Source organism: Caloenas nicobarica, chromosome 17 (assembly GCF_036013445.1).
Source record: "Caloenas nicobarica isolate bCalNic1 chromosome 17, bCalNic1.hap1, whole genome shotgun sequence".
Taxonomy (NCBI): Eukaryota; Metazoa; Chordata; class Aves; order Columbiformes; family Columbidae; genus Caloenas; species Caloenas nicobarica.
Window position 1 is genome coordinate 3,002,251 of NC_088261.1, and position 21,655 is coordinate 3,023,905.

General features: G+C 43.6%; 3 protein-coding genes across 4 annotated transcripts; 1 reads left to right on the forward strand and 2 right to left on the reverse strand.

The window, feature by feature from the left end:
• Positions 1 to 609: 609 nt before the first annotated feature.
• SMG8 (SMG8 nonsense mediated mRNA decay factor) lies at positions 610 to 5,637 on the reverse strand. Its single transcript, XM_065647030.1, has 4 exons — positions 3,909 to 5,637; positions 3,146 to 3,291; positions 1,876 to 2,751; positions 610 to 1,034 (listed from the first exon to the last, which is right to left on the reverse strand). The coding sequence occupies exons 1-4, from the start codon at positions 5,635 to 5,637 to the stop codon at positions 837 to 839; spliced, it is 2,949 nt and encodes a 982-aa protein (XP_065503102.1). The 3' UTR covers positions 610 to 836.
• Positions 5,638 to 6,354: 717 nt separating this feature from the next.
• On the reverse strand, positions 6,355 to 10,285 carry PRR11 (proline rich 11). Its single transcript, XM_065647271.1, has 9 exons — positions 10,173 to 10,285; positions 9,625 to 9,778; positions 8,977 to 9,099; positions 8,410 to 8,670; positions 8,188 to 8,286; positions 7,604 to 7,713; positions 7,423 to 7,482; positions 7,241 to 7,337; positions 6,355 to 6,764 (listed from the first exon to the last, which is right to left on the reverse strand). The coding sequence occupies exons 1-9, from the start codon at positions 10,277 to 10,279 to the stop codon at positions 6,696 to 6,698; spliced, it is 1,080 nt and encodes a 359-aa protein (XP_065503343.1). The 5' UTR covers positions 10,280 to 10,285; the 3' UTR covers positions 6,355 to 6,695.
• A 1,232-nt stretch (positions 10,286 to 11,517) lies between these two features.
• On the forward strand, positions 11,518 to 20,967 carry SKA2 (spindle and kinetochore associated complex subunit 2). Of its 2 annotated transcripts, XM_065647233.1 has the most exons (7): positions 11,518 to 11,571; positions 15,153 to 15,242; positions 16,005 to 16,181; positions 17,469 to 17,555; positions 18,954 to 18,993; positions 19,878 to 20,010; positions 20,463 to 20,967. In XM_065647233.1, the coding sequence occupies exons 1-7, from the start codon at positions 11,539 to 11,541 to the stop codon at positions 20,587 to 20,589; spliced, it is 687 nt and encodes a 228-aa protein (XP_065503305.1). In that variant the 5' UTR covers positions 11,518 to 11,538; the 3' UTR covers positions 20,590 to 20,967. The 2 variants fall into 2 exon arrangements, with proteins under 2 accessions (XP_065503305.1, XP_065503304.1); XM_065647232.1 differs by lacking the exon at positions 15,153 to 15,242 and having other exon boundaries at positions 11,530 to 11,571.
• Positions 20,968 to 21,655: the final 688 nt, after the last annotated feature.

Here is a 21,655-nt window from a genome sequence, read left to right on the forward strand (position 1 = left end):
TATTGAGAATTTGGAGCTTGACTCATTGATGACAGCCTTTATCTGCTGTGCAGAAATCCAATTTTAGTAACGCAAATTGGGTCAAAACTGTTCTTTTAGCAACCAAAAGTCTGTTTAATCACTACAAGTCAAGCTATACTGACAATTAAGCTGCAGTTGCTTATAATGAACAAGTTTATACAGCTCTAGGTTTTCCACAAATTTACCAGCAGGTTTAGTTTCCAAAGAGATTTGTCATTCCAAAATATGTCAGCCTTTTAACAAAATCTGATCCATGAGTACGAATGCAGTAAAATATTTCAACTTGACATAGATAAGCACAGTTTCTGGCTATGATGTTAATACAAATCTCAGAACTGCAATGCCTTTTTTTTTTTTTTAAGACAAGATCGAAGACACAATTTCCCATATGCCGCTTAAACGCATCTGTCGTTTCCATAAAAATACCTTGTTTAGGAAAAAAGATTCTGCCCATCATTGCCTCAATACGACAAAGGAAACTCCTGATTTCAGGCTACGCTAATTTTTAAATATTCCGAAATACTTATGTAGGAAGATACAATGGGGAAAAGCGCTATCATCAAAACACCTAGTAATACAGGCTCAGTATATTGTGATAGCCAGCTTTTATTTTTTACATATGAAAATTTAATAAACAGAAAATTTATGTGTCTCCTGGATTCCTTTATCTGCTTTGATATCAGGCCTTATTGTCAATCTGACTATTCCAGGGAAATACAGATTGCCCTGACAGCTGTTTGCTAACAGACACGCATCAAAATCCATGATTTGGATTGACCATAGTATTTTTAAACTAAACTCTACCCAAATAATTCTTATTGTGTAATTGCTTTTAGTATTCCTCGGAGAACTTTGTAACTCATTAATTGTTGGCTTTCTTTGGGAGGAAAGCAGGGTCCACGTTCTGTCACGTACGCGTACGGAAATCGAAGCACCCACAGTCCATCAGAAGGAAGGGTTATTTCTTGCTTCTCAGGGTAAAATACAGGACAAGGTGGTGGCCCTGGTTGAACCTGAGAACAAAAGGAAATATGAGGAGACAATCAAACATCATTAGAATAAAAAAAACCCCCAAACTTAAGAGCAAATTAAATCCAAGGAAGTTTATTGTGCTTTTACTCCAAGCAGCTTCTTACCCACTTCAGCACACCCCAGGAAACCAGTGTGCCACTATTGAGACATCCATAAATTTCTAGTTTTATCACAGTGAAGATGCTGAATTTAAGGCTACAGATCAGCTCCTACCACAGAGATCTACAGCACAAACATGAGCCTCTCCGGCAGCAGTAAACGCTACGTTAAGAGCAGATTTCAACACTAGCACAGATATCCCTGAGCTGTAACCTCACTCTAAACCAATCTAGATTTGGAAGGATTGTAAATGGAGCTTTTTCTCCATTTTTTAATAACATTTGAAAATGGGGGAAAAAAAAAATCTCAAATTAAAAAAACCCCACCTTTTCACCTCCTAAATTCAAAGGGTAGCGAATAATAATTAATCTCAGCAATGAGTCACTGCTTTTCCCTATGACATTAAAAATGATAAATTAATTCTTACGCAGTCATTACTCATCTTTTTAAAAAGAAGCAATTATTACCGTATGGAATGCTATGAATTCATCCTTGATAAAATATTTTTTAAAACTTACTTTATGCAAAGTATAAAGCTGGCATAAGCCAAGGCGACTGCTGTCTTAGAGAACTTGATGGAAATCATTTGGGTCAGAAAGTGGGTTTTGTAGCACCCCTCTGCCACCCTTCACCCATCACCCTTGTGCTTTCCAGTCCTGCAATTAATCTTGCGACAACCAACCCTGTCTCTGCAGTGACCAGGTTCCCTCTCCCGTTTCTTACCTGGGGCGTTAACGTGATCTGCAGCGGAGCATCAGGAACCACCACGAAGAGCCTCATGAACTGAGCGTAATGTGGCTTGAGTCCCCGTCCCTGAGTCGAGGACAGGATGTACAGCGGCATGTCAGAATTGAGGGCTTTGATGGCGGATTCCTTTGGCCCCCCTCCCATCACTTTCATCACTTTATCAGGCCCTGAACACATGAACCTCCGACCACGTGCATCTTCATATTCAAATCCTACAAAAGCTCGAGCTATGTCATCTCTCCGTCTTCCTCTTCCCATCACAACTGCACTTCTTTTGCCAGGAACAGCCTTGTTGGGTGCAGGCCAGGAACTGGTATCCAAGTCTCCTTCATCTTCGGTTCTCGTCCTGATGACAATGTCCCAAGGCATTAAATAGTTTGTTCCCGGGATAAAGCCTTGCTGATCTAAACCTGTGTGGAAGTTGTAAGCCTTAGCAGGCCCCAGCTTAACCAGTGACCAACTGGAGAATTTGGGCAAAAGGCCTTTGGGGCAATTAGAATGGAGCATCCCAGGGAGGTACTCGACAGTGGACGCCTGGCGATCTACCAGGCTTGGCCTTTTCTCACTTTTGGAGTCTCCACTCTGCCCGTGACTTTCTGCATTGTCCCCTCCACCCTGGGCATCCGGCGGGTAAGTGCCCAAGCTGCCCGTGGACTGGCCCAGGCTGAGGGCCAAGCTCAGGCCTGTGCTTTCTCCCTGAGTCTGAGGTTCTTTTTCTTTAAGTTTCTCAATCTCGCCTTCCGGAGGAGCGGGCGATGACTCGTCCCGCGCAGGTGCCGGATCAGGCGTGCTTGGCTGAAATATGGGGAAGTTGATGTGCTCCAGTTTCCCACAGCACTTTTCTTCCAGCAGCTATGAGAAAGAAAATGGTTAACTTTTCATCTTCCGTCTCAGAGATGAGGGAGTTCAGAATCATAACATTCAGCAGCTACAATTAAGATTCAAGAGGTTTGAGAACCAAAGCAGGAATGGGAGTACAGCCCACAGACATGATGGATTTTAAATCCATGTGAACCAACACACTTGAAGTGTGGATGATCCACATGCACGCACTGGTGAAGACTGGAACTGCCCACGCTGGTCAGCCCACTGTGCAAACAATTTGTATTCCCAGGAACATCTTCCCGAAGCAATGTTTACAACTTGGTAAGGTCAAGAAGAAACTTAATTCTAGTCACTTCAGAATACAGACCTGTTGATGAAGCAAAAGCACTGCTTGAAGCAAAAATAGAGACATAACAGTTACCTGGTAAAAGTCATAATTAGCTGCTTTGATATCAAAGGGATCATCCCGAGGAGCTTGTTTCCTTCCACAGTTACAGGCACCAGTGGAACGAGCCCGGCTGTTGTGGTACAGAACTGGGGGATTTCTGTCTGCTTCTGGCTTTTCCCCTAAAAGCAAAAGTAATCAAACCCTAAATAAATAAATTGCTCACCACTGCCAGAGACTCTTTAATTCCCTTCATCCACTGCTTCCTCCTTGCTCTATACATATGCAAAATTATTTGCTAGCAATGCCAGTTTGTCAAGCAACTCCCTCCCTTTTTGACTTTTAGTATGAAGCTCTAGTGTAGGTTATACCACTAAACTGAATCTTATTTGTTTTTACAATCTCTTCCTAAAAGGCATAATAGTTCTTCTGCCTGCTATTAAAAAAACCAAAAAGGGGGGGACAACACCACTTATACTTCCTAGAGAACTTCTCTTACACATCTCTTGTTAGGAGGACTCCAGTGTAATGTCTCTAATTAGCAAGATGGAATCAGTTACAACTAAAAGCAAAGTTACTACTAACAGTGGACTCGCTCCTAAACATTACTCAACATCAGGGAAACCTGCACAAGAGCTCTGCTACAATTAATCCCACTCTACAAAGATGAAGCTTTAAAGCTGCTAAAGTTTCATCTTCCATAAACACGCAAGAGTCTGTATTCTCAGCCTAAAGCAAGCCGTTTTAAAGCAGATACAAAATTAAACCATGAAACCCAATTACCAGCGAGCTTCTTTACCTGCTTTTGGGAGCAGATGGAACTTGTGCACGCAGTGCTGGTCGGTTAAACTTCGCTCTTCGCACAGCTGGTGCCCGTTGCTCCAGAACTTGTAGCAGTCCTCGTTCAGCTGCATGGCGTACTTGTGGAAGGCCGGTCCGCGGGCGTGCTGGCTGTACACACGCAAGGCCTGCGCCAACTGGTTCTTATGGACGGTCATGGTGTAATTGTGGGGCAGGTTGGACTGATAGGCGCTGTGGGCCATGGGAAGAGCTTTCTGACAACGGTTTTCTGAGAACTTGGTGTCAATATCTAAATAGCTTTCCAAGACTTTGATGCTGCTCGTGATTTTTGAGCTCAGTTCCCCAGTGAGAGAGTTCGGGTCGTCATCTTTGGCGTCAATGGTTACTTCGTACAGTTTTAAAGCTGTGGCCACCCACTTCTGGTAGGTCGGGAGCTCGAAGTGAGAGGGCTGTGGGTTCCTCCCCACGCTGTCATCAAAACCCTTCTTGCTGAGCACCAACTCCACGTGCTGCCACAAGAACTCCTTGAGGGTGCAGTCCACGAGCTGCCCAGAGGAGCTAGAGCTGCTGCTGCTGCTCTCCGCGTGGAAGGACAGCTGCTGCCGGCCGTGCCGCATCATCTGATACCTCCTGGGTCCTGAGAGCGTGGGGGCCAGCAGGGAGTCAGTCTCCCTCATGGTGCAGTTGTTCCTGAGTTGCTCGAGAAGCATGGCCACCGGATCATCTCCATCCTGGGCCACGATGTACACAAAGGCCTGGTTAGCAGGCACGGTGAACAGGCAGTTGATGCTCTGGTTGGTCAGCACCCTGCTCTTGCGGAAGATGCGGTAGATCTGATCCTCCAGAGCGTGCTGCAGCCTCCTCTTGGGGGAGTGCTTCTTGGGGGGTGGCTTCTCCAGGTGACCACAGGGGTCCTGGCCCCTGCTTGGGACGGGATCCAACTTCAGCGCCCCGTTGAGCTGGAAGAGGAAGAGGAGGCGCGGAGGGCACGGCCTGCAGTTGAGCTTCCACTCCTTGCCGACCGGGCAGTCTTTGATGGCGGCTTTCAGGGAGGGCAGGACCTTCTGCCGCAGCCCATCCAGTGCCCTGAAGACACGGTCGTAGGTGATGTCGAAGGAGCAGGTGGGGTGCACCAGCAGCAGGATGTGGCAGACGGAGAAGAGGTAGAGGAGGCTGAGGCAGTGCAGCTTCTCCTGGTGCTTCCAGAACTCGTGAGCCTCGGCGTGCGGCAGCGGCCCCGGGCCCCCGGGCCGGTTCTCCCTGCTCTCCGCCTTGGCCAGGTCCCCGCAGGCCCGCAGCAGCTGCGATGTGTCACAGATGGACGTGAGCACCAGGTACAGCACCCGGTTCTCCTGGCTGTAATAGGCTTCCAGATGGTTGTAGTCCTTGCTCGCCAGGTCAAAGTCCTCCCCCGGGTCACCGTCCGCCAGCTCGGGGTCCTCCTCCTCCGGGAAGAGCGGGAAGACCTGCCGGTCGCACACGGTGCTCACCAGGGCCTCCTTCTCCGAGCACAGCTGCAGCGCTGTCTTCCCGAAGATCCCCACCACGCACACCTCCTCATCGCCGCCTCCCCCCGCCTCGGCGGCGGCCGTGGCGCTCAGCAGCAGCTCCCGCAGCCCCATGGGCCCCACCGCGGCCCCTCCGGGCGGCCCCGCCGGGAACGGCATGGCCGGGCCGGGCCGGGCCCCGCTCCGCCGGCGCCCGGAAGCGGCGGCGACCCCGCGCATGCGCCGTGCGGCCGCCGGGGGAGCTAGGCGGGAGCGGGGCTGCGATCGTGCCCGGGGCTGTGGGTTCGAGCCCAGCCGGTGCCAGGCCGGAGCGGGGATGCGATCGTGCCCGCGGCCACAGGTTCGAGCCCAGCGGTGCCAAGCGGGTACCGGGGGCTGCACGGACACAGCCGGAGGGAGCGGGGGTGCAGGGGAGGCACAGCGACACCACACTGCGATGAGCCAGCAGCATAACGGCTGAGTATTGGACAGCATAGCATCAACTGCAGGAATCCCACCACCAGGGTGCCGGGATTCTCCCAAAATCGGGGCAGGACGGGAGGGCAGCGCCCTGACAGACCTCGCCAGGATGGCAGGTCATGGCTCTGCCAACTCACACTCCAGCGTCATCTCTCTGGAAAAAGGTTCCAGCGGTTGGAGAAAGCAGGTCCCTGTCCCCCCGTCCTCCGCTGCAGCTGAACTGGACCCTGAGGGAGCCGTTCGGGTCCTCGGCTTCGAGCTGGGCAGTCTTGTAACGGGACAAGTGATCTGACACCAGCCCGAAGCGATGACACATGGCAATCACTTCATATGTTCTTACCCACATCACTGAATTGTTGTGGAAACTCGTAGCCTCTCACTTGAATAATGTTATGGTGCAAACCCACTTATTTTCTTTGAATCTGTGTAATTACCATCACGATCTTTCTTGTTAAAAAAGGGTAGAACAAAACAGAATTTCAGTAAATACATATTTATACCGCATTTCAGCAAATACATATTTATACTATAAGCAGCACCAGTGCTGGGAACATACTAGTCCCTGCTTCAGCAGCAGCCAGGTAGCAAAAGACTTCAGAAAGTTCATGGGTTTTTTGCCATTAACAGATAAGATGCAACCAGATTGAGACACATAAATAGACGCTGCCCTTAAAAAGCAGAAATCTGCTAAAGGGTTTTCATAATGTCCCATTCTCATACGCACTACATTTAATTAAAAATACATATGCCTGAGTGAGATAAAAGTGGGATTCAAGCGGCTTCCTGACCACGAGTGAAAAATACGTTGTTCCATAAACCTACTTTTGTTCATCGAAGCTGTTTGCAGCGCTGAACCGGGCGGGCGAGGGACTCCTCGGGTGAGCCATCTGTCAAAACAAGAAAGGGGTCAGATCCTGGAAGATGAACTTAGTACTAATTATGATTGAGATAAAATATAGTGTAATTCTTAACTGACAACATAAAAGGAAACAGACCCAGCAAATCCTTAAAATAAAATACATTAGTAACCATCAGATTTTGTTCTCCTGAAAACTATGAAGTTAGAAGTTGCATTGAGGCACTAAAAGTCCCACCAAAAAAACAACTTTTCTTCTTACCATTGTCAAATAATCTGCTGAAAGCCAGGCAACGGCATTTCCATTCTGCAGTTTCCCTACCATTAAAATGAGAATCACTAAAACAAGTGCCCTTATTTATGGGCACTTTTGGGTAAGAATTATGGAGAGACTGTAACATGTAATACATATGAATGGCATTGCACCATAGGGAAAAAAATTGGGATGAAATCCCATGGATTTTAAAGCCAGGTTATCATTCCAAAAAAAGAAACACGACGACTTGCCTGAAATTTGCGCCGCAGTGCCTGTGTCATTATTGGTGTCAACCCAGAGCCACATTCAATGTTTTCTTTGCTGTTGAGTGGAGTGCCACCAGGACTTCTGAAAAGATTTGAAACATGGGGAACTATGATTAGTTCTCTACTTTTTCTAGGAAAAGAAAACAAGAGAATAGAAAGGAACTTACCTCTGTATATTGACTTTCTTCAGATGTTTTCGAAGATCTAACTGGTTTTTAGGAGGGGTACTGACAGAACAAAACAAAAGAAGTGTTAAAATAAAATATTTTCCACTCTGTAAACAATGTTAATCACTGTTTCAGACAAACAGAAAAATCTAATAACAAAGAAAGGAAGAACGTATCTTACATTAAGGAGTCTGTAACATGAGCCGATGGCTTGGATTTAGCCCTCAGAGTAACACTCTGTAAATCTGAGACTGTAATTAATGCCCTGCGTGTCTTCACTGGTGATTCTGCCTAAAGTCAGAAAAGAAGTGTTACCACAAATGAACTTTTAATATTTATACTCCGAAAGATTTCTGTGGCTTACGGCTTTTATGCTTTTTTGAATATGCCTTGGATAAAAACTAGATTTATTAAAAACCCCAGACTTTTGCAAACAAGATTTCAGCTGGGCAGAAGCAAGCCCAAAATCTATTGATAACACAGAGACATGAAGCTACATGAAAGCTACATGCCCTTAATGTGAAATGAGAACTGTCCTGCACACCTGACAAGATGGGAATTAGTCACTGAATTTCTTCACTTCAAATGCCCAGGTGCAGAATTAGGATTACTTAAGGTGATCACTGGGTTTTTGGAAGAGAAGAATTAATTTATTGAAAAATGTTTAGTGGAGCTAAGATAAGCATTGCAGGAAATACACGGGTTCCGGGGCGGTGTTTGCCTTGATGCACCGTCATCCATGTATCCATCCATCCTCCGGTTTACCTTGTCCATTCTCAGGTTGCTGCCCGTCTTCTTCAGTTTTACATTCAGGAGATCTTTGAGAGTGATCTGCATCGGCCCATCTTTTTTCGGTGCTGGTGCCTGAAAACAAAAATGAGGATTGGCAAGTGACGGAGCATTCACAAAGACAAACCTTCCTGATGAGACCAGGTCCAAAAAACTCAGACATGAATGAAGAAATAAAGGAACCAGCTCAGTGCCTACCAGAGGTGCTTTGGAGCTGTTGCCCCGTTTGAAGAGAAGAGGTGCTGGGGGCAGTTTTAGTGGGGGCAGTGGTGGTGGAGGTGGAGGAGGTGGTGGGGGTGCAGATACAGGCAGGGGTGCAGATACAGGCTGCAGCTGCGGTGCAGAAGGCCCGAAGATTGATGATGGGCCCATCGGTGTTTGTACAGGAGCACCCAGAACTGGTTTATTACACTTTTGACAAAGGGAATTTTCTGAAGACAAGGCTGCAATTCCATTTGTCTGAAAGCAAAACAAATAAATAAGAGAATATTAAATCTACTAGCAAAAGTAGAGAGAATTTCAGAGAACAGAGGTTCTGACTTGAGTTGATCCAGAGAGACATAAAAAGCCTCTTACGAGACTCACTAGCAAACCAGTTCCCTCAAACGATGAAGTAACCACAGTTTATCCAAAATGCTGAATGCCAAGAAGTGACATAATGCCCCATGAGAAGCTCCTAAGATTTCAGTTCACCTGCACCAACCACAGTTTCTTACGTGCTTACACAAGCAAACATTCCCCTGCCCCGCTGGGACTGAGACTCACCTGAAGTGTCCCTTGTAGTCTGGAAAATTCAGTTTCCAATTTTTCCAGCTGCTCTCTGAACATATTCAGCTCCCTTAAGTAGATTTGTGATGGAAAGATGGTGTCTTTAACCACCTTAAAACTCTAAGCATAAAAATAAACCAGATAAGCATTTTCACTACCCAGTTATGTTTCCAGAGACAGGGCTACGATTACTATTGAAAGCTCTATCACGAAGTCTTCACCTTGCAGTCAACAGTGAAGATACACAATGTGAAGATACAGAATTTCAACACATAGTTCCTTGGGTGACCTTCTCCAAAAACACCTTAACTTTATCTAGGAATTCTAAAGTATAATTCACACTTGACCTGAAAAGCTCACACAATCGCTCTGCTATTAAAGAAAAATTGCACCCTGTGTCCCTGAAAATCCTCCTGATATTTCAATAAAAACCCCTACAATTGCATATATGGATTTAATGTCCACAGTTGCCTTCACACTCTTCTCATATTTATTCCTTCAACAGTAAACATAAAATATACTTTAGATGTTTCAATAGATATAACTAAATCCACAGCTTAGTTCTTGAGTCTGACTGCATATCCTGCTCTGAGCACTAAGAACAAACTCAAACGTTGGCAAAAAACAGAGAAGTAGAAAAGTTACCTGTGCAACCGTGTTCTGGCACCAACAATATAAAAATGATGCTGTTGTCGTAAAGGGTTTTACCACATTTTTGACACTGGGCAAGGCCAATGACCAGAGTGAGGAGAGATGGCTTGGGACAGATGATGCGTTCAGAGGAAGATCACCTGCTGACCTGGGATAGAACATTTCTGGATGAGGCCATAATTGTATTTATCATTTCAGCCTTTAAAAACATTAACTGTCACCAACCATCTGGAAATCACAAGTACCAATAGGTGACAACAGTGCAAACACAAGCACAGAGACCAGGAAAGACCGAGATATGCTTTGATAAAGGGGGAAGAAAAAATTTATATTTACAATACATTTTTATCCAAATTGCTTTTCTTGCACATTAATGATAGAGCACTAGAAGATATACAAGACAAAACCATTCTACAGCGTCCATGCCAGGATGTAGATGCGCTCCAAGCACCACCCCATTGCCTCAGTTCCACAAACTATCGGGACCAAACAGTGGACCCCGAAACGGAGTGAAAAGGAGAAGTTCAAACTGAGCGTCTTACCGAGGAGAAGGACAAACTGAGCCCTGGGGCTTTGCGGCTTCTTTTTTTTCAAGAAGAAATTTTCCTCTGGCTCTCTGTTTTCGTCGGCGTTTCTTATATTTTGCCATTACTGTTAAAAACCACAAATTTAAAATTATTGTATATAAATATACCTGCTTTCACATGAAGACAGAGCTATTGCCAAATAGGGAAGAACGTGGGCTGCATCTCAACAATCCATCACAAGTTATTCACAGTTGTCTTGCTACAAGCATTACATACAACTGATAAAAAATAGATCCTTAAGTTCCTGTGACCCGCTGAGATGTTTTTGTACATGACAGGAGCGAACAGCCTAAAAAGTACCATTGTAGATGGGCTTTTATTGACAGCTTTTCTTTATCCTGAAGTGACAAACGCTGCATTTTGGGAAAGTTACACTCCTGGAGAACCGAGGCAAAAGACACGAAGAAACCACAGGAAGGGCCCTGGACTGGAGGTTCAAGCGTTACCTCAAAAACCGCCCCTCGACCCCGCGCACCCGCACCGAGGAGCTGCCGGTTCCTCACACGGCTGGGGCGGGGGGACAGAGCGGGGGTGTGCGGGGGGACAGAGCGGGGGTGTGCGGGGGGACAGAGCGGGGGGTGTCCGGGGGGACCGGGGCCGCGGAGCCTCCTCCCATCCGCCCTTCCCCTCAGCCCCGCTCACCTCCCGCCCGGCGCCGCCGATTCAAACCGCTCCCCGCGCCGCGCGCAGCCAATGGGAGCGTCGCTCTCTGCCGTCCCCACCACCGCCCGTGCTAGCCGCGCGCTGATTGGCCGTTGAACAGACGCGAAGAGCCAATGGCGGGCCCGGCGCTGCTCCGCCCCGCCCTCGGGCTCGCGGACGAGATCCGCCCCGCCATTGGGTGAAAGGTTTTTCAGCCCCGCCCATCAGCTGCGGGACGTCGGAAAAGGCCGATGGTGTTGAAAGGTGGGAGAGCACCGGCGCACCGGAGGGAACCGCAGGAGGTGACCGGCGCTCCCCCGCCCCACCGGAGAGGAACCGCAGCGCAGCCGCCGCTCCCCTTCCCGCCAATTGCGGCGCTGCGCTTCCTACTCCAGCCAATCACCGCTAGAGTCCACTCTGGACCAATGGCGGCTCGCGGCGCTCCCCCACTCAGCCAATCACTGACTGCTGCTATTCTACCAACCAATGGTCTCCCCCCTACCTCGGAAAGGGTTTACATTCTTCTCGACCCAATGGCGAGCGCTCTCTGTCAGCGGCCAGCCAATGGGAAACGAGCGGCGAGTGACAGCTGCCCAATGGGGGCCGCCGACTCTCCCATCCTGCGGAGCGGGGGGTGGGTATCTCCCCGCCGCCGCCTGAGGAATGTCAACTATTCAACATGGAGACGGCGGTTACCAGGCTCGAGACCATGGTGAGTGCGGGCGGCGCGGGCGGCGGCCGCGCTGAGGGGCGGCCGGGCCGGGGTCCGGCGGCGGGAGCGCCTCGGAGGGCACGGGGCTGCCGCCTGAGGGAGGGAAAGGAGGGCGCGGGCGCGGCTGGGGAAGCGAGGGGAGAGCGGCCGCCTTCCTCCTGCGCCCCCAGCCGCGCCCGCGCCCCATCCGGGCCCTGAGCGGAGCCCGCGCAGCCCAGGACGGGGCGACCGCCGCCCGCCCGTCGGGTCAGGCGAGTTCGGCCGGGCCGGTCCATTCTCCTCCCCCCCCCCCGGAGGGGCGGGGCTTGATGGTGCCGCTCCATTCACCCCCTGAGCGCGGGGGCAGGGCCCGGCCATTTCCCTCTCACCTGGGGGGGGAGAAGGGGGCGGGTTCCGCGCGGTCCCAAGCGCGTTTATCGCCCGCCATGGCGGCGGAAACGGGGCCGTTGAGGGCGCGGCCGGACCGGACCGGTCCTTCTCATCTCCCCGTTGCCGGGGGGGGGCGGTGTTAGAGCAGAGCGCTCCCGGACTAGTCCATTTTCTCTCAGCAGGGGGTGAGGGTGGAGCTCTCACCTGGGCTAGCCCATTTTCTCCGCGGGGGTGTGCGGGGAGGAGAGGCCGGTTGGGCTGTTTCATTCACGCCGAGGGCGGGGGGGGCCGGGATGGATCAAGTGGATCCAGTGCCGGATGAGCGGGGGGTGCTTCGTTCACTGCAATTCAATCAACTTCTGTCAGCGCGTTTTCAGCACAGTGGACCTAAATTTTCTTTGAGTGGTGTCTGTCCAGTGCCCTTTTTATGTTGTACTACTGGTGATCATGCACAAAAAGCAGTGCAATGTTAAAAGGGCATTGGCCAGCAATGCTATCGACGTTATTTATTCTTCTTCTTCTTATTCTTCTTCTTCTTATTATTTTAGTCAAAAGTCACTATTGTATGTCTAAGAGCAAACGCGATTTCCAAAACAACTGTAAAATGGGATTGCTGCTAATTTAGTGCTTTGCACTCGTCTTCTAGTTATTTGCCAAGAAGTGTTGACTGGTCTTTGAATGACAAATACATCAACTCTATGCATTTCCTTAGTGAAAAATTCCCTACAAAGAGGAAAGATCAGTGTGTATCACCCTGATTTCCTACGGTGTGTTCTAGGGAAGCGTGATGGGATGGAGCTGACTCGGGTTGTTGCTCTCTGTGCATTAGCGATCATCTCTCTTCACTCTATTCTTGTTTCTTTGCATTTTCTTAAGAATCGCAGCACCTTCAAACCCTAAGAGTTCTCAAACTTTTTATATGCTTTATTTACTGTTTTGCTAAAAAGAACCACTTTCATTGAGATTTACGAAGAACACCTCCACTGTGATGGTGCTCTACCATCCACGTGGTAACCGCAGTGGGGATGTACATCCATTACGCTGGGAAATCACTGTATGTTTAAATGCATTTTAAAGTGATTCAGCACTTGCAAATGAGAAGGATAAACCCTGGTGTTCAAAAAATGTTCCCTGTAATGCAGGTTAAGAACATCTGTCTGAGAGCAGTTTAGAATCTTCGCTTGTTATGAGGCAAATCTAAAAAATAAATACATTTGGAAATGCAGTTTCTGGTTAAAAGCACCAACTTGTTTGAAATTGAATTTCTGACAGATCTGGTGAGCGTTTTGTTGGGTGTTTTTCTCCTTTTTTTTTTTTTCCTTGGTCAATGGAATGACAGGGATTATGAATAATAATTATGTCTCGTACTTTGTGAGTTTTGTGTGTGTGTATTAGGACTTGGTGAACGTTAACCTGAGCCAGTTCTCCATAATCCACAGAAACCACTATCTGACTCATTTTTCCAATACATATTTTGAGTGTATTGATTACCTGTGCAGAATTCTTGCTGCTAACGAACGCTCTGACTTTATTGCACTACTGTACTTCCCAGCTAGCAGTGCAATAGTATTGTCAAAGCATCCGAAAGCAGAGAACTCAGCGATGGTCTCTTGGCTCAGTTTCAAACACTTTCTTCTAAGGCTGTGAGTAAATTACAAATTTACATTTCACAAACTGCATTTTCTGTGTGATTGTTGTACGATACTCACCATACAAATGGTCCTAACCTGTTACATTAAGGTGAGATTTTTGCGAGTGTACGTTTCCTGAAATACAGCAAGAAATAAATATATATAAAGCAAAGGAAAAATGGATTATAATGGAGGAATATACAGCAGTACTTATAAACGTGCTTTGAAATCACTGATAATACATTTTCTTTCAGAGTTAGTGTACTTTCAAGACAAAGCGGTGATAATGAACTGTGTTAATATTTTCATTAAGCACAATCTTAAAATTATAGCCATGTGATAGAAAAGTATTCAGCTTCACATTCAATTTTTAATGTCTCGAATCACAATAGTAGTATGGTATTAGTGCCTTATTGTCATTCTGTAAATCTCAAATTATCAATATTGACCACAGGTGACATCCAAACATTCCTGAAGTTTGTCACTTTAGTTACTTATTTTGATCCTTAACAAAGTTGTAATGATTACTTCAGGGTTAATCTCAATATAAAGAGTGAAAACCACACTTATGAGCATTTTTGCTTTCATCATAGTCTCTTTTGTGACTGTAAAATCCCAAACCATTATGGTAAGAAATTCATTTTTTGTGAACTGGGAAAACTGCTTTTCTTTACAGCAGAAGTCCTTAATAGATATTAAAATTGCAGACTAAAACTAATTAAGTAATAATGCTATCAGCAGAGTGTTTTACAAGGCAATTAGACAGTTCTCTGGTGGCTTATTTATCCCAAGGAAAGAAACGTGATGTCACCAATTGAGTTATCTATTTGTCAGTCTAGTTTATTGGGGAATAATAAAATGTACTCCGAGTATTATAACCATCTGAGAGAATGCATTCCTAACATAATTAATAATAAAATCTCTGATATGCTTGGATCCTGAACACTTATTCATTATCTCTGCTGTGTAAATAACTGAGCATTGCCGAACTTCTAATGTTTGAAAAGAAAAGCAACTAACCAAGGAAAAGCTCTAAAAAATGATGAAAAATATGTTAATATCTCAGAAGTAAAAATCAAACATCTCCTGCATCCAGTGAAGACCAGTTTAAAAAAGACACAGGTTCTTTTCTAGTGCTTTGGTGGACTGCTTAAAAACTTGAGAGTTTTGGCATTGCAAGGACATGTAATATAGGAAAAGATGGACATGTTTTTATGGATTTTGGGTAGCTGCATGAAAAAGGTACTAATGGCAAGAGGCAAAGAGAACAATTTGGTAAATTTGGTTTAGACAAATGGAAAGAGGATAAAATTCATGCGTGTGTGTAATTCTTACATGTGAGAGGAAAATGGTTATATGAAGTCTGAAAGTTTATTGCTATTTTTCAGGCTGAAGTTTGTCACCACAATTGGCAAATATCAGCTAATGGGCTAGATCGGAGGAATAGAAACTTATTTTTATAGAACATGAACCTTTAAAACAGAGGTTTCTCCTTCCCTGAAATACAGGAAAGGCGAATGGCTGGGGGTTGGCTGCAGATTTTGTTTTTTAATATACTGTGGCTGATCTTAAATATTTTAGTTCCAGAAGGCAGAATCTGATCTGGATTATATTCAACACAGACTGGAGTTTGAAATATTGAAAAGTCTTCCTGATAATCCAGCAGAAGAGGTATTTTCAGATTAATCAATTTTATTGCATTTTGCATGAAGTTGGTAACAAATGGGTATTTTTCTTTAATCCTAAAATGTATATGCCTGTTCTTTAATCTTGTTGTCAGGTTTTTATTATAAAGTATTTCTTGCATTATATATCAGGATAACTGGCCGAGTTTGAATTCAGTGCAGCAACCAACAAAATTTCCTTGATTTCTTGGTATAGCGAAATTCTCCCATGTTTTGCTTTGACAAATACGTAGTTGTGTTAACACTCAAATTCATGAGACAGATTCCAATCTGAGCTAAAATGCATCCCTGCTCCAATACAAACTTGATAATAAGCAATTACTAAATTCAGATTTGGGAGAGAGATGAGAGGAAGATGAAAGTAAAAATAAATGGCAGCATGTAAAGGATTTTATAAATAAGTCCCCTTCTCCATGTATAATGTGATATATAGTGGAAAAATAATATTTTTCCTTCGAAGTCCCTAACCTTTCCAACTCAGAAAAGCCATTAAAATTCACCAACACTATAAATTCATCCTCCTGGTTTTGTTGTGGAACCACAAACTTGTGCTGTTTTATTAACACTATCATTTTTGTTTATGAAAAATTAAACGTATAGATGAAACAGATGCTCACAGCCACACTTTTCATTGTAAAGGGTCATGTCATGTTATATTTTAGTGTCTCTAATGCCTGCACTTTTAATTGGTATGTGGCCACATTAATTTTCTCTTCTTAAATGAAATGGACTTTTAATTTCTACATAGGAGAATCCAGTTGCTCTCTTGGAAAAGCTCTCGGTGGTGAAATCTCGTTATAAAATGCTATGTATGCAGCTGGAAAAAGTTTCCGCGGAGCAGAGAGAATCCATGAAGGGCATCCGTGCTGCTCTCGAGAACACAATGAAGATGGTTCAGGCCTTACAGCAACATACTGACCTCGAGGTAGTAGTTTAATTTTAATCACTCAGGTCTCACCCTGTAAATGAACACGTGTTTGTGTAAACTTTAGGTACATGTGAGTAGTTCCATTGGAAACTGTTATATGTGCAGACTCTTAGAAGGTAAGACCATTTACCTGAGGAAATATTTGCAAGATTGGAGCTTTTTATTGTAAATTACAAGCCTGATTTCTTACTTAACAGTTAAGCTAGTGGTATTCAGTTTTGGAGTTGAAATAATACCATAATAATGTGAACAGTGTGATGTGTTTGAATAGTTTATCAAAGAAGTTGATGCCTCTGTGCGCAGTTTTGTCCCAGTTCTATACTGACATTTGTAAAAGTACCTACCTTAAAGAAATTAGAAAGTGATGACATCAATTGTAAAGGGCAAAAAAAGCTTTTAAATGGCAAATGTATTTTCACTATCTAAAGGGAGTAAGTTAAAACCAACGCATTGTAACATATGTCGTGGAATTGCTGCTAGCGTAAAGAAATAAGTTTTTCTCAGTAGGATAATGTCTGTCTATCTATTAAAAAATCCAACAAACAACACATTTTTGTAAGTGGTTTTCAGACATTGCTTCATTACAGTTTCGAAGAGGCTGTGACAGCATTAATTTTGTCCCTTTACAAATAAGATTATTCAAAAGCTAATTGACAGTCTAGTGGCAGAGACAGAACTGGTGGAACTAAACCACATTCCCAGATCTGAGCTCTCACTAATGTTCTAATGACAGTGCCCCAAGATCGTGTTTAATCTGTCAGCAACTCCAGCCAAGTTCCTGTTAAGTCTTTACAGATAAAATGTTCTGTAAAATGATTTAAAAGACAGTAGTTACATGTCACAGAGAGGAAAAATACTTTCTCTCTCTGTGTTCCAAGGATATGCTGCCAAGAATAATTTCATATTTGGATTTGGCTAAAGTGGAATACTTGTCTCTTGAATTATATTTAGACTATTTAGATAAAGATTTTCTTCTCCTTTGAGTATTTCCTAAACCAAAGATAGATTAAACTGTTACGGAGAAATTAAGTCATTATGTGAAATGCTTCTTTTTATTTGGTTTATCTTATTTTCATTGAATCACTTATAGTATTGACGTTAAAGGATTATTATGGTTGGATCTTTTCAGAAATACTGAGCTTGTAAATTTGCTTTTATTTGAAGGAAAGTAGGAGTCTACTATTAGTTTCCATGAGAAAAGGGCTGCACAAACATTGAGTTCTGTAAATATCATCACCCTAGGAGCTGGAAGTATCCGAGTTATCTGTTTGCCTTTTTTTCTAGCGCTTACCTCTGTCGGAAGAAGAACAGGCTGCAGCACAGCAGTTAACCTGCCAAACTGATAAAGAAATGGAATCGCCAGCGGAAGAGGTAATTAGGCCACAGAGTGTCACGATTCCAGAAACCGTTAATCCTGAGTAGCTCTGCTGACGTCAGAAGGGCTGTTTTTGTCACTTAGTACTTCTCAAATGCATGGAATTCTTCAGAAATAGGACTGAAGTTTCTAACAAACTTTTCATGTTTATTGTATACTAATTAAGTTTATGATTTGTTGCATTTAAATTGTCCACAGAGGAAGACAGAAGACTTTGTTCCCCTTGATTTTTTTAATTGGGATAAGTTTACGTTTATTTTCAGAGATGCAGTTGGTTGCTCTTGTGGATCCTGTTGTTCTGTTAACACATTATACAAGAAGCCTTTGGGTGGGAATGAAGAATGCAATTCATTCAAATCGATGTCTATCAAAATTGAGAGAAATTTAATTTCCTGTAAAATATTAAGTACAATTTGGAATATGAGTAACAATAAGTATATTCTAACCGTAATGCAGTAGAACACAGATCTAAACGAATACTTGTTAAAAAGTTGGATACTTTTAATATAGCATCCATAGCTACTCAAAGCACAAACTTTTAATATAATTATCTGCAAAGATTTGGTCTGGATCTCATATTAAAATCAAAATATTAAAGAAGGTCAATAGAGTGTAATTATCTTACTGACCTCATATTTTTCTACAAGTCTTCTCACTGCCCGCTAATCTGTCAAAGGATGCTTCGCTGTCTGTCTCTTTATTGCCACGGTTGGTTTGTGTGAAAGCTGTCCAGTATTTTGCAGCTTCATTCACTCCTCATTTGCAAATATCTTCCCCTACCCTGATAAATGCTCTCAATTTCTGTCTTTCCATTATTTAATTCTAACGCACTTAAGCTACAGTTGGCATAAACCAGGCCCAACGCAAAATGTAGCTACATCCTGCAGCTCCTGAGCCCAGTTTAATTGGTACCGGTCCCTTTGTTGTCGTCAAGTGTGTTTTGAAGCTGTTCTCTGAAAGGCAGAAAGAATGGAAAGATGTCACGAAGGCCCTGGGATTATTTCATCAGTGCTGTATTTCTGGCTGAGGAGAGTCGGATATCGCTGCCCTCAGCTTGTCAGAGCTGTTGGCCTCAGAAAACGGCTTGGGAATAGGAAAGCCAAATATTCCTTGTGCTGCACGTGCAGTTCAGCTAGATCCACACTGAATGCAAAGGGCAAAGCTGAAGAGGCTGATCAGACTTGCGCATAAATTTCTATGTATCCATTTTAAACTTATTTTTATTTGAAACCAGGATTTGTTTAATGCCTAAGATTTTGCTGTTGACTTCGGTGGCTGCAAGACCCTTGGTTATTCAATAGTAAAATGTAATTACTAATGCAGAAATGGAATTGCAGAAAATAATTCCTTCAAAATCCTAACAAATTCTGACATTCTCTCTTGTTTATTTTTAGGCATTTTGTTCAGGATCTACAGTTCCTGGCTCATCTGAAGGTAAGTGCTCAAAGAATAGTCTTCCCACTGTTTTTGTTGTTTGTTTGGTTTTTTTAAAAACAACTTGAGTGATCTCCTGCCCTGCACCCGGTAAGTAGCCTTTGTGACTCTTTATCTCTCCTACGACTTCCATCTCTAATATTGAACTCTAATAGTTCTGTGATATTTAAACATATTGAGTTACTGTCTAGAATTCAGGGAGTAATTAATTAAACTATTATCCTTTTGGAAAAAGGCAGATATTGTAAATAACGTCACCTGACAAATAGGGGCTGTTTTACCCCCAGTACAATAGGGGCAAATCTCACAGTAAGTAGGAACAGGCTGAGACCTGGGTATGGTTTCTGAGCTCTGTTACTTAAAATAATCAAGCCTCTGACGCACAGTATATTCAGTGTTTTCACTCTCAAGCACTAGTAACCTCTGCATTTATGTGAAGAATTTAGACTTTAATATAAGCAAGTGAGCTCTTATTTATATTCCACATATAGTTCCCATGTCTCTGGGAGTTTTGCTTCTTTTGGTGGGATTGAAGTGGATACTGTTCTGTTTATGGACTGGAAGAAATGGTGTACTAGTCTTACCATAGAAATAGGTCTTGTTAATCCATTTATCCTACTTAGAGAAAGGAATTTTCCTAGCTCTTAAGAAAAAAAGAAAAAAACAAGTAACTGACCCAATTTATTAATCCACACCAGATCTCAAATTAAATATCTGCAGATACAGTGATAGTTTGGAAGGAGGAGCTTCTTCCTCTCCTTCCTCCTGCTGGAAAATCTTCCTTAGACTCATTTAGGGTTTGGTTTTTTTAAAGTAATGAAAATACTTTCTAACTTTGGCCTAATTTCTGAAGAAACAAATATCTTCTATTTCTCATTTCGCAGAATCGCAATTCAAACCATTGACTGAGGAAACACTTTTGACTGTACCAAGGAGTGTCAGAAGTACTGTTAAATTAGCAGACTTGAACAATTTCTACAGGGAGTTATTTAACCACTTTGTTGTAAATAAGAACAGGTAAGACAAAGCCATTCATTAATAAGAATTTTATAAGCTGCAAAGAAATTCAGCCTTTTCAAATTAAACAAAACCAGCTAGTTAACCATTTGCTGCTATATTATAACTTCTTAATTTGATTTTACTCACCTACACCCTTCTTAGTTACATACATACTCCAAACTGTTAGGCCATCATGCAAACCCCCCTAAATTAATTTGTATAAAAATGGCTTGCATGACTTCTGAAACAGATTTTTTCACGTTGGTTTCACCCTAAGGCTGGATTAGCAAATGATGGTTCTCAATTTGAAGTAGCACAGAAAAGTTGATGAAAACCTGAATAAGCATGAGAATTGCAGGGCAGTCACAAAAATCATTCATTAAACAGTATGTGCTTTTTAGCCTTCTTTTGCCAAACCTGATTGATGTTTGATACCCTGTTTCGCTAAATAGTTTGCTTTTGTCTTACAGAGCAGCATTGAGTATTTCGCAGATGAACAAGATGAATATGAAAGCCACGGACTCAAGAATACAAATCTTGAAAGAACTTGCTATTGTGGAACTTGACAAACAAGGAAATGTTAAATTAATTGTGTAAATGAAAGCTCAAGTCCATTCTCATTTGACACACAAGCGTGTTAGTCATAGGTCCTGGATTATTAACAAGCAAGTATTTCTCTGGTGTCTTGGAGTTTTAAGTCCACTGTTGGAAAGCTGTTAGTGGTTTTGTGTCCAAATTCTATTTATAATACTTAAAACTGGAGAGTTAAAAAACTTTGAGATCGGTATTTTATCTTGGATATTTACAAAACTACAGTCAATGCCCTTTTTTTTTTTTTTTGGTTTTAAGAATACTGTTAGCCATGTGACACTTCCATATTCTTGCTTACATTCCTGAGTGGGTTTTTAAGACCAACACCCCAAACAACTTAATTGTACTTACATTCCTGAATAAACGATGAAAGCTAAGGCCATAGATTTATTATGCTTTTATGTGACTCCTGACCCTGAGCCCTGCCCTAACCCTTAACCTGGTCCTTGACCTTTTGTATTTTCCTTTAATGTGAACCATCTTGGGTTTTTTTCACAGTTCAGCAAAATTGCAGACTCACAAAATAGCTGAGGTTGGAAGGGACCTCTGGAGATTGTCCCTCCCAGCTGCCCCAACTCAGAGCAGGGCATCTGATCAACTCCAAGGATAAAGACTTCACAACCTCTGTTGCAATGTTTGGTCAAGCATAGTTAAAAAGGATTTTCTTTTTTTAATGTTTAATGTTTTTATGTTTATTTTGGCCCAGTTGGACAGTTATCTTAAGTTTATGAAGTTCCTACAGTTTTGTTATGAAAAGCGATGCCTGTCAAAGGAGAGGAATCTAAATTAGTGCCCTCAGGCTGGGAAATGCTGATTTCTGAACTGCATCAATGAACTGGTTGGTCTGCTTAGAGTTTGTTGGGAAGAGGAACAGGTTGCGTATTGCAGAAGAAAGGGGAGGAAAGGACAGGGATAACTTGATTTTATGATGTCTGCTGCTGAGGGGGCCCTTTTACCTACAAGGTAACCACTTCACAAGCGGATTTAATATTTAGACTTAATCGAATCGGTCACTTTCAATACCAGACTCACTCCTTACTCTACCTTCAGCAGTGTTAAAGATTTATCAGTG

Bases quoted from the DNA above. Each gene is read 5' to 3' on its own strand.
- SKA2 (XM_065647233.1), top strand. From the start codon at position 11,539: ATGGAGACGGCGGTTACCAGGCTCGAGACCATG. The intron at 11,572-15,152 runs GTGAGTGCGGGC...TAAATATTTTAG, and splicing joins TTACCAGGCTCGAGACCATG to TTCCAGAAGGCAGAATCTGA. The intron at 16,182-17,468 runs GTAGTAGTTTAA...CTTTTTTTCTAG, and splicing joins AGCAACATACTGACCTCGAG to CGCTTACCTCTGTCGGAAGA.
- PRR11 (XM_065647271.1), bottom strand. From the start codon at position 10,279: ATGGCAAAATATAAGAAACGCCGACGAAAACAGAGAGCCAGAGGAAAA. The intron at 9,100-9,624 runs GTAACTTTTCTA...TTTTATGCTTAG, and splicing joins GCCAGAACACGGTTGCACAG to AGTTTTAAGGTGGTTAAAGA. The intron at 8,671-8,976 runs GTGAGTCTCAGT...TTTTGCTTTCAG, and splicing joins GACTACAAGGGACACTTCAG to ACAAATGGAATTGCAGCCTT.
- SMG8 (XM_065647030.1), bottom strand. From the start codon at position 5,637: ATGCGCGGGGTCGCCGCCGCTTCCGGGCGCCGGCGGAGCGGGGCCCGG. The intron at 3,292-3,908 runs GTAAAGAAGCTC...TTTTGCTTTTAG, and splicing joins CCATCTGCTCCCAAAAGCAG to GGGAAAAGCCAGAAGCAGAC. The intron at 2,752-3,145 runs GTAACTGTTATG...TCTTTCTCATAG, and splicing joins CTAATTATGACTTTTACCAG to CTGCTGGAAGAAAAGTGCTG.